The following is an 18,775-nucleotide window of genomic DNA, read 5'->3' as shown; positions in this document are numbered from 1 at the left end:
GCTGGAAACTTTGTCAGCCAATAGCATCATGTTGGTTCTCTGATATTGTCTGACTTAGTCCTGGCAGACCATGGACCCTGTTGAGGGTGGCCCAGATATAATATTAATAATAATAATAATAATAATAATAATAATAATAATAATAATACAGTGGTACCTCTGGTTAAGAACTTAATTCGTTCTGGTGGTCCGTTCTTAACCTGAAACTGTTCTTAACCTGAGGTACCACTTTAGCTAATGGGGCCTCCCGCTGCCGCCGCCGCCGCCGGAGCACGATTTCTGTTCTCATCCTGAAGTAAAGTTCTTAACCCAAGGTACTACTTCTGGGTTAGCGGAGTCTGTAACCTGAAGTGTTTGTAACCCAAAGCGTTTGTAACCCGAGGTACCACTGTAATTGATTTATACCCCACCCATCTGGCTAGGTTTCCCCAGCCACTCTGGGCGGCTCCCAACAGAATATTAAATAATAATAATAATAATTTATTATTTATACCCCGCCCATCTGGCTGGGCTTCCCCAGCCATTAAAAACATCCCTAAACAGGGCTGCCTTGAGAAGTCAGATAGTTGTTTATTTCCTTGACATCTGATGGGAGAGCATTTCACAGGGCAGGCGCCACTCCCGAGAAGACCCTCTGCCTGGTTCCCTGTAGCTACACTTCTTGCAGTGAGGGAACTGCCAGAAGGCCCTCGGCGCTGGACCTCAGTGTCCGGGCAGAACGATGGGGGTGGAGACACTCCTTCAGGTATACTGAGCCAAGGCCATTTAGGGCTTTAAAGGTCAACACCAACACTTTGGATTGTGCTCAGAAACGTACTGGGAGCCAATGTAGGTCTTTAAAGACCGGTGTTATGTGGTCTCGGCGGCCGCCCCCAGTCACCAGTCTAGCTGCCACTAGCTACAACTAATTCTGGATTAGTTGTAGTTTCCGAGTCACCTTCAAAGGTAGCCCCACGTAGAGCGCATTGCAGTAGTCCAAGCGGGAGATAACTAGAGCATGCACCACTCTGGCGAGACAGTCCGCGGGCAGATAGGGTCTCAGCCTGCGTACCAGGTGGAGTTGGTAGACAGCTGCCCTGGATACAGAATTGACCTGCGCCTCCATGGACAGCTGAGCCAAGGCCGTTTAGGGCTTTAAAGGTCAGCACCAACACTTTGAATTATGCTTGGAAACGTACTGGGAACCAACGTAGGTCTTTCAGGACCAGTGTTATATGGTCACAGATAAAATTGCCTTCTGTGAAAAGCAGGCCTGTGGTGCATGGAGAAGCAAGATAATGCCTGCTCCACAGAACTCCATAATTACACATTCAATACTAAGCAATGTTGTGGCTGCTGCTGCTGCTACTACTATTACTACCCACGTTTTATGTAATGCAATTAAGCAACAATAAATACTGTGTGCACAGAGCTTCCCTGAGCATAGATGTGCATGGACCAGCCCCCGCTTTCACAGAAATGCAGAAGTGCCTTAGAGTTCCACTGTGCACCATGCCATAAAAGCTTCAACAGAAATGGCATAATTTATACAGCCCACAGACTGCACTTTATTCCACCAAGTGACACCTTTGTCTTTAAAAAACTCAGATATAAATACTGAGTGGAGAACAAACCTTTATTTAATATATAAATAGCTACTCTCCATAAGGTCACATACCACTCTTCATGGTAGATACAACCTGAGGTGAAATCCCCATAAAAATTTCTCATTAAATTGCTTCCTCCCTCTCTCCTTCATTGAGAGCTGCAAGATTAGGCCGGAGATAATGACTAGCTCACTGTGAAAATATAGTGAGAAAGAGCCATGTTGAAATTAGATCTAGACAATGTAGTAATGAAAAGCACTGGCCAATATTGTAACGGATGGGGATATTTATCATAATTCTGTTCATTATGATGGATTGTTGGTTTGAGGATTAGCCACATAACTATCCAACAAATGGAGGCAAAGCATATGTTTGAAGGTGATGACATTTACAACATAAGTCATGACGGATGTAAAACCCGTTAGTAACATAAACAGTGTTGGCTTCTCGAATATTGCTGACAGTTTAATTCTGCTTCTGCTATTAAAATGAAATATGAAGTAAGAGGGATAGAAAGCCTGCGGACATTGGAATTATTGGGGTATACAGCGTCAGCCATGCCGTTAGTCAATGCTGGTCAAAGTCAGATGCATGAGAGGTACTCAGGAATCAAGGTGACTTGATGTATACAGCTAAATCATGCGGAATTGTAGGGGTCCAGTATTGTGGTTATTCCATAATGTGGAAGGAACCCATAAAATAATTATGCAAGAGCAGATTTTCATAAAGATACAGAACAACAAACTGTATATTCTTAAAATTCAGTCATGCATCAATGATCTCATCAGCGCAGGACTTTGGGTCAAAAGTCGCAGGGCCCCATCAGTTTTTTTTAAGGAACTGGAAATAACATTACCAGCTAAAGAGCCTCACCACAGAAGACCACTAGGTTTCTCAAGGCAAATCTAAAAAAAAAAGTAGTATAAACACCGACAACTGGGAAACACTGGCCTGTGAGCGCTTCAGCTGAAGAACAGCCTTTACCAAAGGTGCCATGGACTTTGAAGACGCTTGAACTCAAAACGAAAGGGAGAAACATACTAAGAGGAAGGCATGTTTGGCAAATCCTCACCGTGATCAACTCCCGCCTGGAAACCTATGTGGAAGGATGTGTGGATCCAGAATTGGCCTCCACAGTGACTCACTGTTAAGACCGTATTCATGGAAGATACGAGCGATCGCCAAAGAAGAAAGAAGCTTAAAATTACTAAATTGTGTCATAATATGAATATAATTTGAGTAAAAGCCTTTCCAGATAATCACTTAACAAATTCAAGAAAGAATAGGTGTGTATGGCCTCTCACAGCTGAAGTCAATGGCTTTGGATGTCTCACAGTGCAAATGGGAACAGAAAAGTGGCTCACCTTTATCTCTGGCCCTCATTGGCAGTGATCAAGTTCTCAATGCAGCAATGATTCAGACATTATAAAGATACACGGGGGAACAGAAAATGTGAGCCACTTTTCTGTTCCTGTTTGCACTGACTTCAGCCACTGCCTTTAGCTGTGAGAGGGCACACAGACCTATTCTTTTTTCTTCTAAGAAAGTTTTGATCTACGTCAGTGAGTGTGTAGGGCATGAGCAGGACGATTCTACTCAGTGGTAGCCCCATAAGGTTATTATTTTATTCATTTTACAAATTTACAAACTGTTTTACAGCCCAAGGCGACCAAGATAAAATTGAAAAAGAAACTTCAAAGAACAATTTAAATCATTTCTACAGACTCTAAAAAGAAGAAAACCATTGCAACAGATGTACAATTGATATTTCATAAATGACATGATCACACTTCAGGAAAAGCCTTCTTAGGCAAAAGCATCTTCAGTAGGTGTCTAGACATCATGGCACTGGGTGTCTAATTTTTGTTCATTCCAGAGGGCTGGAGTGACAACACTAAAAACCCTGTTTCTACTACAAACTAAATGCACCTATGGGGCATGGGATACTCTCAGCCGTGAGTGACCCTCCTGGGGAGTGGAGTTGCTGAGCTGGGATATATATTGGAACTCATTACCTAAAACATGGGTGGGCAATTTTTTTCATCCTGAGGGCTGCATTCCCTAGAGAACAGCTTTCCCAGTACAACATGTCCGTGGTGGGCGGGTCCAGACCCAAAAGCATTGGAGCAATGTGATTCTTACCTTTGTACAGTAGGCTACATTCTAGCCACAAAAAACGCAGAGTTTTCTAACTCCCCTCATTTCTCCATCTAGGCAAGCAAATGGCATTATTACAATTCCAAGGACAAAATCATGCTAGGCAAAAAGCACTTGAGGAGGGGATGTAGCAGTGCCAGTGAGGACTGCAACTTGGGAAAGTTGGCATGGACTGGGAAGCGTCCTGAGAGGTCTTGAGGTCTGCAGTTGGCCTGTGGACTGTAGGTTCCCCACTCCTGACCTTAGCATCAGCTTTCATATTTTTAAGAAGTAATGTAAGGCCACCAAAGTTGTGATTCAATGTGGTGTTATTTCTTCAGTGCTCCCTTTATTCTTGCTTTGCTTAATGGCAGTTACATGCTTCAGATCAATGCTATTTTGTTATGAAGTTTTTATTTCTGGGTTACATTCTTACAGAGTGCTCTGCATGCTGCTTTGAGCAGCATATCTAGGACTAAAACTCAACTTCAGGCTTGCCTTTCCATGCTTAATTTCCAAAAAAGTTTGTGTGTGTGAGAGAGAGAGAGAGAGAAAGAAAGAAAGAAAGAGAGAGAGAGAGAGGAGAAGCCAGGATGCAAAACTTTGCTTTTCATCCTGGAAGCTTGCTAATAATCACCGTCCTTCCCAGAGAGGTAGCTGAATTAGTCTATCACAGCAAAAACCAGCATCTCGTGGCACCTTAGCAACTTAAAAAAAAAAAAAAGACGTAAGATTTCATGGTCTTCATAGAATCATAAAATTGTAGAGTTGGAACGGGCTCCAAGGGTCATCTAGTCCAACCCCCTGCAATGCAGGAATAAATTCAGATATATGAACTGTTTTCAGCAGAGCAAATACTTGAATTCAAATTGGAACGGCTGAACAAATACTTGAGCGTACAGGGAAAACAGTGGGGATGTATTATTATTATTCCTAGGTTTCACTCTCAGCGTTGGGGTTCCAGAAATAATAGCTAATCATCATCATCATTCCCGGTGTTTCAGGCAGGTTTTGCGGGCAGAGGGGGCTCAGGCGCGGTGGCACAGAGGGAGCATTGCGCTTTACTGCTAAAGCGCCTGAAGTCCCCCCAGGCAGCCGTGCGCGCTCTTGCCCCTCTCTCTCCCTCTCTCTTTCTCCAGGGCACCGACGCCGCCAGCCGGGCGAAGGGGTGGAGCAGGCCCCGGATGCACTTCCCTCGCAGGGTTGCCGGCGCAGCCGCAGTGCTCCGGTGGGTGCCCTTAACCTTGCGCGGTTTGCGGCGCGGCCCGAGGATCCGGCGCACGGTGTGTGCGCGCGCGAGAAAGAGAGGAGAAACAGAAGGCGACGCTCGCGGGGGAGCTGCGCCCGCCCGCCCGCCCGCCTCCCGCGTGGAAGCATGTCTCTGGTGGCGGAAGCTTTCGTTACGCAGATAGCAGGTGAGGAGAGGAAGAAACGGCCGTAGCGTAGCGGGGGCCGGAGTGGAGCAGCAGGGGCCGTGGAGCAGCGCCCGGGCAAACTTGATTTTGAGCACGGATAGAGAGAGGTGCGTTGCGCGCGCCCTTCCAAAAAGGCGCTTTGACCTGGGGGGAGTGGCTGGGCTGTGAAAGGCAAAATGGACCCCCTGTTTTTCTTGGGGTCTTGCTTGCTCCCACCTGGTCGGGCTACTTTGAGGGATAGTGCTTGAAAACCTGCCTGCCTCTCTAAAAAAATAAATAAAGCAACCGTAGGGACTCCATAGGAAATCTAATAGGCCTTAAGAACTGTTTTGAGTTCTCATGGTTTGGTTGCCATAGCATCAGCAGGAGCCTCTGCTTTGGCTACTTTGTGGCTGTTCCCTGGAGTAAAGTCATATCTGGAGTCCCAGTTTGTGGCTAGGGTCTCCTGTGACAGTGCTGGATTTACATACAGTATAAACAAGCTATAGCTTAGGGGCCCCACTCTCTTGGGGGCCCAAACTTTTTTTAAAGGAAAAAAACAACAACTGGATGTACATTTCCAAAATATAATTAAAAACAAAATAAAACCTACATACAGCAACAGTGTTTTGTGTTGTGTAGGCTCCTATGATGTCAGTAATGGGCCCTGCCTGCTAGCCTGCTCCCTAAAATATCACTGGTTTGCTCATTTCTATATATAGGGTGCCTACATTCTGCATGGACTGGTTGCATTGGCAACATGTGCAAATGACTTTAGATACCTGTTAGGTCCATAAAATACCATATAGCATATATTCAACACAAAAAAACAGTGACAGTTTGTTGTTGACAAAGGACAGCTGGATATAGAAAGGGCCCCATTACCTTCAGTAGCTTAGGGACTCATCAAACCTAAATGCGGCCCTGCCTGTGGCTTCTGGAACTAGGAGTGCTAAGACCCAGTTTAGGCTGATTTGCCAGGTGTGGGATAGCCTGGCCACAGTGACCTCATGTCTGGACTACATAGTGTGCTGTATGTGGGACTGCCCTTGAAGACAATCTGGAGGCTGCGGCTAGTGTGGAATGTGACTGCTAGGCTGGTGAGCTCTGGCAGCCTGACGGGGCCATCTGAAAGCCCTGCACTTTTTGCCAGTGAGCTATTGGGCCCAATTCAGTACTGGAATAAGGTAAAGGGACCCCTGACCATTAGGTCCAGTCATGGCCGACTCTGGGGTTGCGGCGCTCATTTTGCTTTATTGGCCGAGGGAGCCGGCGTACAGCTTCTGGGTCATGTGGCCAGCATGACTAAGCCGCTTCTGGTGAACCAGAGCAGCGCACGGAAACGGCGTTTACCTTCCCACTGGAGCAGTACCTATTTATCTACTTGCATTTTGACATGCTTTCGAACTGCTAGGTTGGCAGGAGCAGGGACTGAGCAATGGGACCTCACCCTGTTGCAGGGATTCGAACCGCCAACCTTCTGATTGGCAAGCCCTAGGCTCTGTGGTTTAGACCACAGCGCCACCCATTTCCCTGGAATACAATGCCCTAAATGTCTTGGGCCCAAGTACCTAAAATAACGCCATTTCCATCTTGAACTACGATCGGCTGGTGAGATCTTGTTAGTGCTGTTGCCACTTTCTATCAGCCTGTGACAGGGCCTTTTCAGGGATAGCTTCCTGTTTGTGGAATGCCCTCCTTGGTGAGGTACATCTGCCTCTCTTGTTTCCAGCTTTCAGGAGGAATCTAAAAAACGTTTCTTGTTTACCCATGTGTTTGATGGTTGAAAGGCACTGTTCTTGGCAACCTTGAAATCACTGGTTGACAAAGTGTTTTTAAAATGCTTTTAATAATGTTTTTGGTCTTGGTGTGTTTTCTGCCCTGGGCTTCTTTGGGAGGAAGGGTGGAATATAGTGTAAGTTGAATGAATGAATGAATCCAAAAAGCTGGAACAAATGGCTTGCCGAAAACTTTTTTATTGCACCAGGCCTACACAGGCAATTCAGAAAGCATATTACCACAATGGTTAACTGTTGTCTGTTTTTAACTTTTTTATATGCTTTTCATTGTAAGAAAGGGAAATTTTGCCAGGCCAAACCTGTCCTCCAAGCTAACTAGCAAATACTGCTCCAGCAGCTGATGATTTAGGGTTTATGTCCTGATCTTCTGTAATATGTACCCAGAGCAACTATAAAAAAGAATATTCAAGAATAAAAATTTTTATATGTGAATTTATTTACATAGCCAGATATTATTGTTTTGATAATGTTACACTTAAATCCAGTTTATTTTTTATTTTTTGTAAAAAAAAGAACCTAGCCAGAAATTACACCAAGGATATGTTATCCAAATCTCAGTTAATCATCAAGTATGTCGTTTTCTTGAATCTGGATATAATTCACAACTTTTTTCATTTGAACTGTTTAAATGGCCCTTGTGGTCTCTTCCAACTCTATGATTCTATGATTCTATGAAATCCCTCACCAAGTGTTCATCAGTAGAGGCATCATAGTTGACTACAGCATGTTGCTTGTTCACACTATGTGACTGCTGCATCAGCTCACAGCCACATTTGCCAACAAAAATAATCCCTTGTGGCAGCCTATGACAGGCATCTCCTATATGAGACATCTCCTTTGAAAAGTGCTGAAGGAGCATCTCCACCCCCATCGTTCAGCCTGAATACTGAGATCCAGCTGCAAGACGTGAAGCTACAAAGAACCAGGCAGAGGGCCTTCTCGGTAGTGGCACCCGCCCTGTGGAATGCCCTCCCATCTGACTTTTAGAACATCTGACTTTTAGAAGACATCTGAAGGCAGCCCTGTTTGATGTTTTATCGTGTTTTTAATATTCTGTTGGGGAAACCTAGCCATATGGGTGGGGTATAAATAATAATAATAATGGATTATCACAACTTTCTTTTTAACCTAGGATTGCTAATAAGTGTGAGCCAGTTTACTGGTTGTTAACAGGGCTGGCCAACTCATGAGGCAAGGTGAGGGGACCGCCTCAGGTAGCAGGAACCACAACAGCAGCAGATCCCAATGTATATTTTTATTCCGCCCTTGTTCCTGATCTAGATTGTCACTCACCCCTTCTTCCCTGGTGGGGCTGGTTGTGCCATTTTGTGGTTTGCCTCAGGTGCAAAAATGTCTTGGGCTGGCTCTGGTTGTTAATACATTCATAATCAGCCAATAGTTCCCTGGATTAATAAGACTCATTAAATACTAGCAATGATGTACCTGGCTTTGCTCAATAATTTTAAGAATCCAAAAGTTGAGGGCAGTTTTGAAGGTTCAGTCCACCATCTTAATTCAAAATGGCATCCAACTGTATCCAAACATAGAAGAACTCCTGCTCCTTGAGCTTGGGTCTCCAACTGCATACAATCAAACAACTTGCTAAAACATATAGTTGATTCCCTGTGAAATACATGGATAAATACTTAAATAGGTAGTTTGGTTAGTTTTGTAATTTACAATGTAGTGCAGTGATGTGAAGGGAACTTAGTTGGCCCACTCAGGCCTCAGAGGTTGGCCAACCAGGCTGCTTTGGGTGATTGCATATATGATAGCAGTCCACGGGAAAGTTATTGCCACTGCTCAGGAAATTGCCTTACCTAAGAATAAGTGACTATTTCTGTTAAATGTTTGTAAATTCTTTTCTTGTAAGGTACTCAGCACAATGCAAGGCAGTTGCTTTGCTTAGAAGCTGATAAATGTTTTGGATACTTTGGAAATATCAGCAAAATAATAATCCTTTTGCTGTTGATACCTACTGTTAGAAGATTAAAATGGATCCCACCAAATCTTCCGGAAGACCATCTCCTGGATTGTTACATAAATCTGCAAAATCCTGTTGCACTGCAAGGACATGTTCACCATATGGCCCGTCATAATCTAGTGTTTCAGAAGTGAGTGGAATGAAAAATATTAAGAGCCAATCTGTAATATTGGTTATAGATACAGTGGTTCAAACTTTTGCTGAGCCATAAGGCTCTCTGGATGGCCTTAGATAAGTCCCTTTTTCTTTGCTTGACCTTCCTCCAAAGGTGTGTCAGGATCATAGAATTGTACAGTTGGAAGTGACCACGAGGGTTGTTTAGTCTAGCTCCCTGCAATGCAGGAACATTTCCCCCAACGTGGGGCTCAAACCCACAACCCTTAAACTGAGAGTTTCATGCTCTACTGACTGAGCTGTCCTGCTGTGAGGTCTATTGTTGTGAGAATATAATGGGGATGGATGAGCAGAACCTTGTATACACCACGCTGTGCTCCTCTGAAGGAAAGGCAGGATACAAATGTAATAAAAGAATTGGATATCCAGTACTCCTTCATATATACTGCATTGAACATCTGAAGGCAGCCCTGTTTAGGGAAGTTTTTAATATTTGATGAATTATTGTATTTTAATCTTTTGTTGGAAGCCACCCAGAGTGGCTGGGGAAACCCAGCCAGATGGGTGGGGTATTAAATTAATAATAATAATAATAATAATAATAATAATAATAATAATAATAATAATTTTATTATTTATTATTACAATAGTTGAAGTTCATGTATTCATCACTCTAACCCAGTGGGGCTTTAGTGTTCACACAGATGTCATTCAGGAATAGAAATAAATGAGAATCTGAATAAGTACCTCTTAAAAGGATAATGGATTTATTTTCTGTTTCTCTGTTTTCTGTAATACCAGGTCCCTTATTTTGTATGCATGGTGGTGCAGTCATAATTGAGAAAGTTTTTATATCGGTAATAAAAATGAAATTTGATTGGCTAGTAATAGAAGGTCCTGTTCGTGAAAACAATCACTTTGTCATGCAGTTCCAATTAACTGAAACTGCTGTGGTGATATAGCAGCTATAAAACATTGATCTTCACTGCATGTGCATTAAAACTGCTCTAGGGTGATTATATTATATTTTAATTTTTTGAAATGTATTTAGGAGATTTTTCTTGGCCCAACATTGGGTCATGACTTTTGTCTGGATGTTGACTCCCCGCCCCCCCCCCCTTTTTTAATGGCCTCCATCGTCTCTGGAGAAAGTGTATACAGTCTCTCCCGGTCTTAATAGCTTTGCTTTTCATGCTTGTTCATCTGGACTCCTTTAAAAGCACAGAGAATGTTAGTTTTCTAAAACATTGCCCCCTCCACTTGGGAAGTTGCGTTTGTTTGAACATGCTGAGCAGAGTCTGTTGCTCTAATGCACTAATGATTAAATATAAAATGATGACCAAATCATTTATGAAGCGATAAGAGGCTTTTCGCGATTATGTTGACTGGGTAATGAAGAAATCATTTGCTTGCGTTTCTTTCTGCAAAATCTTACGGGTTTTAGCTGCGGATCAGCACAACACTGCTTTCTCACACCAGGGAAGCAACGTATTTTCCTCTGTAATGTTATAAATGGTAATTGTATGCCTTTATTTCAAACTGGTTGTCACACAAGGCAGTGCCGTGTTCTGTTTTGTGGAGACGTCTAGTGTAACCTGTTCTCCCATAGACACGTGACGATTTATAGAGATTAATCGTATATGTATCACTCTCAGGATAAGAAAATGAATTTCCCATGCCACTTGGAAAGTGAACATCTTGGTTTTCAGATGGTATCAGACCTTAATCTTTCTTAAAGCAGCAACTTTGCTGAAATATCAGCTCGATAGTGTTAGGCCAGAAAAAAAAACTGTTGCAGATGTGATAGATTAGTGGATGCAAAGAAGAGAGAATTTTCCTAAGCTCTCGTTCGCTCTTTGTAAATGAAAAAGAAAATGAGGGGATTTTCTTTTCTGTGATTGCTGCAGTGGGTGGCGAAGAGGGACATATTTATTTACCAAAGTTGAGAGATTTCCTTTCTAATCTTATACTGTGAGAAATGACTTAAAATGAAAACAAAAGCCAGACATTCACTGCATGCTGGCTGATCCGTTATGTTTGCCAGACGTTCACCTTCCGAGCATCACAGAGTTGTTTAAAAATAAATCTCTTCCATGTAATTTTGATGTATGAGGTTGAACCCTGATTGCACTCATAATAAATATGTAGAATGCCACACAAAGTGCTTTTGTAGACAGAAAGCTACCTCTCTCCAATAAGGATTCAAGTAACAAAGCAGACAGGATAACAAATGTGCCTATGTTAAACTAAAAAAACACAGTATTAAATTGACATGTTGTACAATGTCTGCGACCAAAGTGTTGAGAAAATTTGGATATAAAAGGCAATCCCTCAAATACACAGAGATATTGGAAACCTTTTCATTTAACCAGTTATGTAAGCTGCATTTCCAACGTTTCTAATTTATATAACTTCTCCAAGGCTGAAATGGGTTTTCATTGATAAACCAATTCTTCAGATTCAGTAAAGGCAGCCTACCTTGAACAAATCTTTGGCAAGTGTCTGTCACAAACCATACTCAAAATTTGAGAGTACCTCTGTGATATACGCTGCAGTACATACCCATCATTTGGTGGAGGTTTGCTATTCACTATTAACAGTCTATTAACTGTACAATCCTATACATGCCTAAAAGGTAAAGGGACCCCTGACCATTAGGTCCAGTCGTGACCGACTCTGGGGTTGCGACGCTCATCTCACTTTATTGGCCAAGGGAGCCAGCATACAGCGTCCGGGTCATGTGGCCAGCATGACTAAGCCGCTTCTGGCGAACCAGAGCAGCGCACGGAAACGCAGTTTACCTTTCCGCTGGAGTGGTACCTATTTATCTACTTGCACTTTGAGGTTCTTTTGAACTGCTAGATTGGCAGGAGCAGGGACTGAGCAACGGGAGCTCACCCCGTCGCGGGGACTCGAACCGCTGACCTTCTGATCGGCAAGTCCTAGGCTCTGTGGTTTAACCCACAGCGCTACCCGCGTCCCTATACATGCCTACACAGAACTAAATCCTATGGAGTTTAGTGGGGCTTCCTCTCTTGAACTTTTGTAGGAATGTAACCCAAATAGGGCTGAGTAATATCTCGTTTTCCACATCAAGATATATCACCAGCTAAACATTGTGATATACCAATATATCACACTGTCTGAAATAAGTATGGAACTATGTAGAGCTGAACAGTAGGGCTGGGCGATATATGTTTTTCAACATTGCGATATATCACCAGCTAAGCTTTGTGTTATACTGATATACCATGATGTCTGAAATAAGGATGGAGCTGTGTAGAGGCACTGGCTGGCTTCACAGTTTTTCCTGCATTGTGATTTTTGCATAGCGCGCACACACACACAAACACATATATGTTGCCAGGTCAAAAATGAAAAACTGATATCACAATATAGACTTCAAACTGGTTTTGAGTGATATATAGGCCAACCCTAACATGTGTCATGATTCATGATGTGTTACCAGGTTAAAAATTATGAAACCAATATCACAATATGGGCTTCAAACTGGTTTTGTGTGGTATATTATATATCGCCCAACCCAAAGCCCGAGTTGCAGAATGATCAACAGCACAGCATAGGAAGGCAAGTAGAATTGCAAGCCGGATTATAGCCTATAGAGCCAGGTATCCTCCCTGTATCTGTCCAAGAGGGCAACTGGCAGTATGAAGAGCACATCTTGAGCTGCATACTGGGCCATAATATCAGATACCTGACAGCAGCATATAAGCAAGTACAGTCGTACCTTGGATCCTGAACGCCTTGGTACTTGAACGTTTTGGCTCCTGCACGCCGCAAACCTGGAAGTGAGTGTTCTGGTTTGCGAACGTTCTTTGGAACCCAAACGTCCGACGGCGCTTCCGCGACTTCCGATTGGCTGCAGGAGCTTCCTGCAGCCAATCAGAAGCCGTGCTTTGGTTTCCAACCATTTTGGAAGTGGAACGGACTTCCGAGGTACGACTGTACTCTGGTTTTGGAATCAGACGTATATTAACAAACTGGCACTTAGGTTTATGAGGAGAGGGAAAGAGCAAAGAAAACAAACTCATGTGAGCCAGTGGAATACTCTTAAGAATAATTGAACACTTATCTTGTCGAGTAGGCGACCAGGTTGTTACCCGTTGTTTTTTTTAAAAGGCCATGTGTTGGATCCAGAATTCACTCCTGTCAGTGAGAGCACCCCCAAGGGCAGTTGCATTCAGAGGATGCCCCTGCTAGTGGGATGGGAGGTTACTTTTTGCTAGTTTTTTCCTACCCCCGGAAGCCCCCAGTGCCATAGAGGGTTGAGTGACTTTCAGGCCTTTGGTGGCCCTGGGGGTTGCAGGTGGAGGGGGAACCTGCAAAAGTCGCATTGCTTCTGTCTGCCAGCTTGAGTCCTCATCTGTATCAAAAGCCTTCCCATTCTATCTGCAGAAGGTGAACTCTGGATCCTGTGCCATGTTTTTACTTGTACAGTGGTACCTCGGATTACAGACGCTTCAGGTTACAGACACTTCAGGTTACAGACTCCGCTAACCCAGAAATAGTACCTTGGGTTAAGAACTTTGCTTCAGGATGAGAACAGAAATTGTGTGGCGGCGGCAGCAGGAGGCCCCATTAGCTAAAGTGGTACCTCAGGTTAAGAACAGTTTCAGGTTAAGAACGGACCTCCAGAACGAATTAAATTCTTAACCCGAGGTACCACTGTACCATGATCCCAGTTGAGTTTTGGGCATGGGGTTGCATCCAGAGAAGTGAGCAGGAGGGAAATTTCTGCTGCTTCCGTTTGCAAATTCTTGCACGAGAGGAACACTCTAATAGATAGGTTCTGTATTATGCTCTGCAAGCAGAATAGCATTTTGGGATTTTGTTGAGTGAAAAATGTAAAAAAATCGTTTGTGAAAGATGTACTTCCATGAGCTTAAGTTCTCCTTTCTTATGTGGGAAGCTACCTTTGGATCCAAACTATGGATTTTAACTAGAATTTGTCATTGGGCTAGCAACTGATTTACTGTGCTATGCTCGGTAATTACTCAGAAGTAAAGTTCAGTGGCACTTACTCTCTCTAAGTGTGTATAGGATTGCAGCCTCAGTTAGGGCGAGGAAAGATGATAGATGTGTTCACCTACTTCTGAACCCAGGAATATTTTTCATTTTCAAAATAAAGTGTATGTGTGGGGGAGGGGTTTGCTACATTTTTAAGAGCCTTTGAATCTCCATCTCAATGAACTTGTTTTCTTGACCCTTTCTGGCGAAAGGTCTGAGTACATCTTGAAATTGATCGTGCCTTCATATAGGTATTTACGTTGGATGACGATGATGAGGCAGCTAATTCATAAAGGGATGTATTTGTGCATTCTTTATTGATCACTCCTAATGGATGAGAGTTCTTTTTAACTGTTGTTCCAAACTGACTGCAGGCTTATTGAAGTAATAAAGGCTAGTTTAAAATTATCAGCATTTTCATGTACCTGTGAGGCAGTAGAAGTATGGTTTAAAATTAACTTTTCTATTTTTAAAGGATAGCAAACAGGTGGTAGATTTGCCTATGCATCTTTCTAGGAAACAGGTCATTAAAAAAAAAAATCTCCTGTGGAATCCATAGCCTTCCAGTCGTTGTTTGACTCCAACCTCCAGCATTGCTAAATAATAATTATTATCATTTATTTATTTATTTATTTCATAAAATTTACGCACTGTTTGATTGAAAAACCCTCACAGTTGTTGCAGATATGGCCATCTCTAATGGCCACAGGTGACGGCAGTTGTGGTCTAGGAACATCTGGAGATGTTCCACAGGTTCCACATCCCTGCCAGTGTAAGTCCTGCTGGGACAAGTGCTGCCTGCTGACCCAGCATGACCCCTGCTCAGTTGGGTTGTGAAAGTTATGCTGCGCGATCCCTGGCTGAGCCAGGATGAAGATGTATTGTTGGTGTGGTCCATTCTCACTGAGGACAGTCCAATATCTGTCCATTCCAAATTTACTCATCCTGACTGATTTTGGGTATGGATTGTGCTGTAAGTCTTCCTAGCTGATGCTGAGCTTCACAAGCGTATTGGCAAGGCAGCTACAGCAATGGCTTGCCTCGTCGAAAGGGTATGGGCGAACGTGATGCCAACGATCAATACCAAGAGCAAGGTTTACCAGGCTTGTGCGTTGAGCACGTTGCCCTAAGTGAGTTGTGGGCAATTTACAACCTCCAGGAGCGACGCCTCAATGCCTTCCACATGCACTGTGTCTGGATGATTTGGGGCATCATATGGCAGGACAAAGAGGTGCTTTCCCAAGCCCACATTCCCACATGTTTGCACTCCTGTCTCAGCAATGTCCACGCTGGCTCGGTCATGTCCGCAGAATGGAAGATGGCAGGTTTCCCAAGGATGTGCTCTATGGGGAGTTGCCTTCAGGCACCAGGCCTGTTGGCAGACCAACCCGGCACTATGTCTGCAAATGAGACATGGAGGCTGGCAACATCAGACCTGCCATTTGGGAATTCCTTGCAGACAACTGCAATGCCTCGAGACAGACAATCTAAGTTGCGTTCCCATAGCAGTGACCAGAGGAGGAATGACTGGTGGGAGGAGTGTGGCGTTCGTACGGCGCCCCTGGTCGTCTCACGGACTATTGACCCGTACACCACTAAACCACTGCCACCAACCAGATTCCCCCTGGTAAAATCACTTCAGTCTCAGTCAGCTTCTCAATTAATAAAGAAGAGTGTATTTTATTTCAGACACAAACAAAACTTTTAAGGCATTCCAAATGTTGTTGCTCTTTACTTTCTTAGTCTTATATTCCTCTCTCTATCTCTTCTACCTCCCCACACTCAAGAACCCACTGGCCTATCTCTTTATTACCAACTGCCTTTCCCAACCAGCCAACTCACTAAATCCAACCAATTACCCACCCACAACTCCCATCCAACTCCTCCTCGAACTCCTCCCAGAACTGGTTTTATAGTCCCACTGACTCCACCCCCCTGGGTCCTGACTGGGCAACCTGGTTAACTATTTCCCCTCTCATATCTGTTAACGTCACAAGGAGTGCAGAGAGAAGAAATGGCATGGTGTATCTGCAGCCGCACAACCAGATGCCTTCATCTGCCCCAGCTGCAACAAAACATGGCTCCCCTATATTGGTCTCTACAGCCACAGCAGGTGCTGTAACTCTCCAACGGTTTGATTTCACCCGCCAAAGGTGCACGCCTCCATTGTCTCCTGAGACTGATGGATGCCAAGCCAGACTTCCTAGCTGTGGAGAAAGATCACACAGATCAGTCCATAAAGTTCTCTTCTCTCCTGTGAATAAGGCATTGATCTATTTTGCTAGCAAAGGACTTCTTTTCTCTCAAGTCTTAATTTCTACTAGCTGGGATGGCCAGAGGTCAAACTTTCATGTGTTGTCCACCTTCGTGCCGCAAAACGGGCAACCTGTATGGGCAAAATAACAAGAATATTGTGCTTGCTTCAGGTATGTATGTTTGGGAAAAATAGACATGTTTTTGTGGTGGAAACAGGAAAAGGAAGGACCTTGGTGAAATGCTACAAAGCTTACAGAGGTGCTGAGGTGTCTCTGTGGAAATCTACGTTCGATCTTTACATTTGCGAATAAAACCAAATACTACAAAATGCTCCAAGTCTCCAGTCTTCCAAAGGAATCCATATCCAAGCCAGCACTACTCCTAAAGCTTCTTATTGCTTAGAGCAATGAGCATCATTGCAAGTCATTCTTGACGCTTCCCCCTTCAAACTAAAACCAGTTTTCATTTCTTGAGTCACCAGCCATGTGCTTGGCTTTCACCCTTCCCCTCCCTTCCCCTGGCATTAGTGTGATTTAGGTGAGATGGGCAAATAACAGCTAAAGACCGAAAGAATCTAGTTGCTGAAGGATAAACTTGGTTTGACTTCATTATTAGACAAATGATAAGTTTGTGTGGACTTATTATAACATTAATCAACCTGATGGATTGGAAATATGACAGAACTGAAGCAGCGTGTAATATTAGTGCCTATTATTCTACAAATTATGCCTTCACCTATTGTTCGCAAGGCAAGAGTCATGCTGTATATTAAAAAATGTTGTGTGCACATTTTCCCCTCTCTTGTTAAGATACCTCCCACCTCTTCACAGTTCTCATTGTTTTTCTTGCTCTCGCTAATTTGGAGGCTGCTGCCTTAAATCCAAAGATCAGAAAAAGCATGAGTAATACTGGTGAGCTGTCCTTTGTTTAAAATGATTTGATTGCTTTTATTTGGGTTTATAGCCAACCCCCCATTCCAGAAGCTCAGAATGGGCAACAAAAGCAACCCCCTCCCAGAAGAAAAATAATAATGGTATTCGCTGAAGTTTCTCTATGCTTCTTCTGTTTAATCCTGACCCTCAGAGGCTATTCTAAAAACCGGCCATGAAAATCTTCTGAATGCATTAATACTTCCATCAGCTTTATGGACTGGCAACTCAGTTATGCTGTCTATTTGTATGGGTGGAATCTAGAGTGGTCCTTCAGTTCATGGTGAAAACAGGGATCCTGTAGAGGCTTCCCGAGGAAGGGGGAAGGAAAAGATTTCAGTTGATTTTTCCTTCCATGACTCCCATGCTGTTCAGAAGGATCCCCCAACCTCTCTTCTTTCAAGGGGCACAGGAATTGTTTATATTATTATTAACTGTACTTATTAAAAACAAGCTTCTAAAACTAATTTTTCCTGTTCAGTACTCCGTAGAAATCTTTATACAGTACATTTGTGTTGCCTCTCTCATCTCCAGAATTTATTTCTCCAGGGTGCAAGCTTTGGTGTTAAAGTAATAAATGTTGTAACGAAAGAAAGTTTCGCTATAACACTTGGATATGATTAGGTTTTTTCCAGGCGCATAGAGTTACAGATGTGTGTGAATGTATTTAATATTAAAGGTCAGGCTGCATTTGCGATACTAGATCCTTTACGGTCCCGTCCAACTTTTCTGAAAAGACAGGTTAGTATATTGCAAAAAGTGGAAGGGGCAAATAATTATACACTAGAGTGGTTTTGTTAGTATTCTGGTTTCTGGATCATGTAGAGAGTAATGTTTCTGACTGCAGCAAAAGCATTAGTTGTGGTAATTAAGTTGAGCCAATCATTTAAAGTTTATTTTATATATGAAAATGATTTGTATCCTGTGTATCCAGCCAAGTGGTATCTAAAGCAGCTAAATTGAACAGTATCTTAATTTTTACTCATAGACAACGCATTTGAATGCGGATTAGTTCAGTGTGCAATTCGGGCATTCAGGCCACCATGCCTTTTAACCACACACTGCAAAGTGTACGGCGGCTGGCAGTGCTAGCCTATCAGTACTGCTGATCAGTTGTGCAGTGATATACATTCATATGGTGCATGATGAATTGGTGAGACGCAGATTCTCAAGAGTAAAGACAATTTATACTCCCTTGTTTCCCCTTTTAATATAGCATAGCGAAGAAATGTTGTATGTAACTGCTTTTCACAGTGGGTTCTAAAAAGGCATGTTTCCCCGCTCCCACAGTTTTCATTGGTTAAGTCATTTCATTATAATTTTATCTTTAAGTCGCCTTTCTGCACACACACACACAAACAAACAGTAAACAAACAAACATGCCAAAAGTGGCTTACCAGAAAGAGAACAGCAACACATCTCAAAATCAACAGTCGGAGGAGCAATTTCATCATAACAGGAATAATGAGACAGCAGCTTAATAGCAAATATATCAACAGTGTACATTACACATCCCGGCAACAGCAGAAACAACAAGGGAGCTTGATAG

General features: G+C 43.2%; 1 protein-coding gene across 1 annotated transcript in view; it reads left to right on the top strand.

Annotated features, from left to right (window-relative positions):
* Window positions 1–4,921: 4,921 nt before the first annotated feature.
* The window catches only part of MTX2 (metaxin 2), a 39,102-nt gene continuing 25,248 nt past the window's right edge, over window positions 4,922–18,775 (top strand). The window contains exon 1 of the mRNA XM_081849581.1: window positions 4,922–5,137. Within this exon, the coding sequence (XP_081705707.1) occupies window positions 5,098–5,137 (40 nt within the window). The 5' untranslated portion in view covers window positions 4,922–5,097. The remainder of the gene's footprint in view (window positions 5,138–18,775) is intronic.

Source organism: Podarcis erhardii (assembly GCF_964252035.2).
Source record: "Podarcis erhardii genome assembly, chromosome: 1".
In the NCBI taxonomy this organism is placed as follows: Eukaryota; Metazoa; Chordata; class Lepidosauria; order Squamata; family Lacertidae; genus Podarcis; species Podarcis erhardii.
The sequence above is the reverse complement of the archived record's forward strand: the minus strand, read 5'-3'. Positions and strand labels throughout refer to the sequence as shown.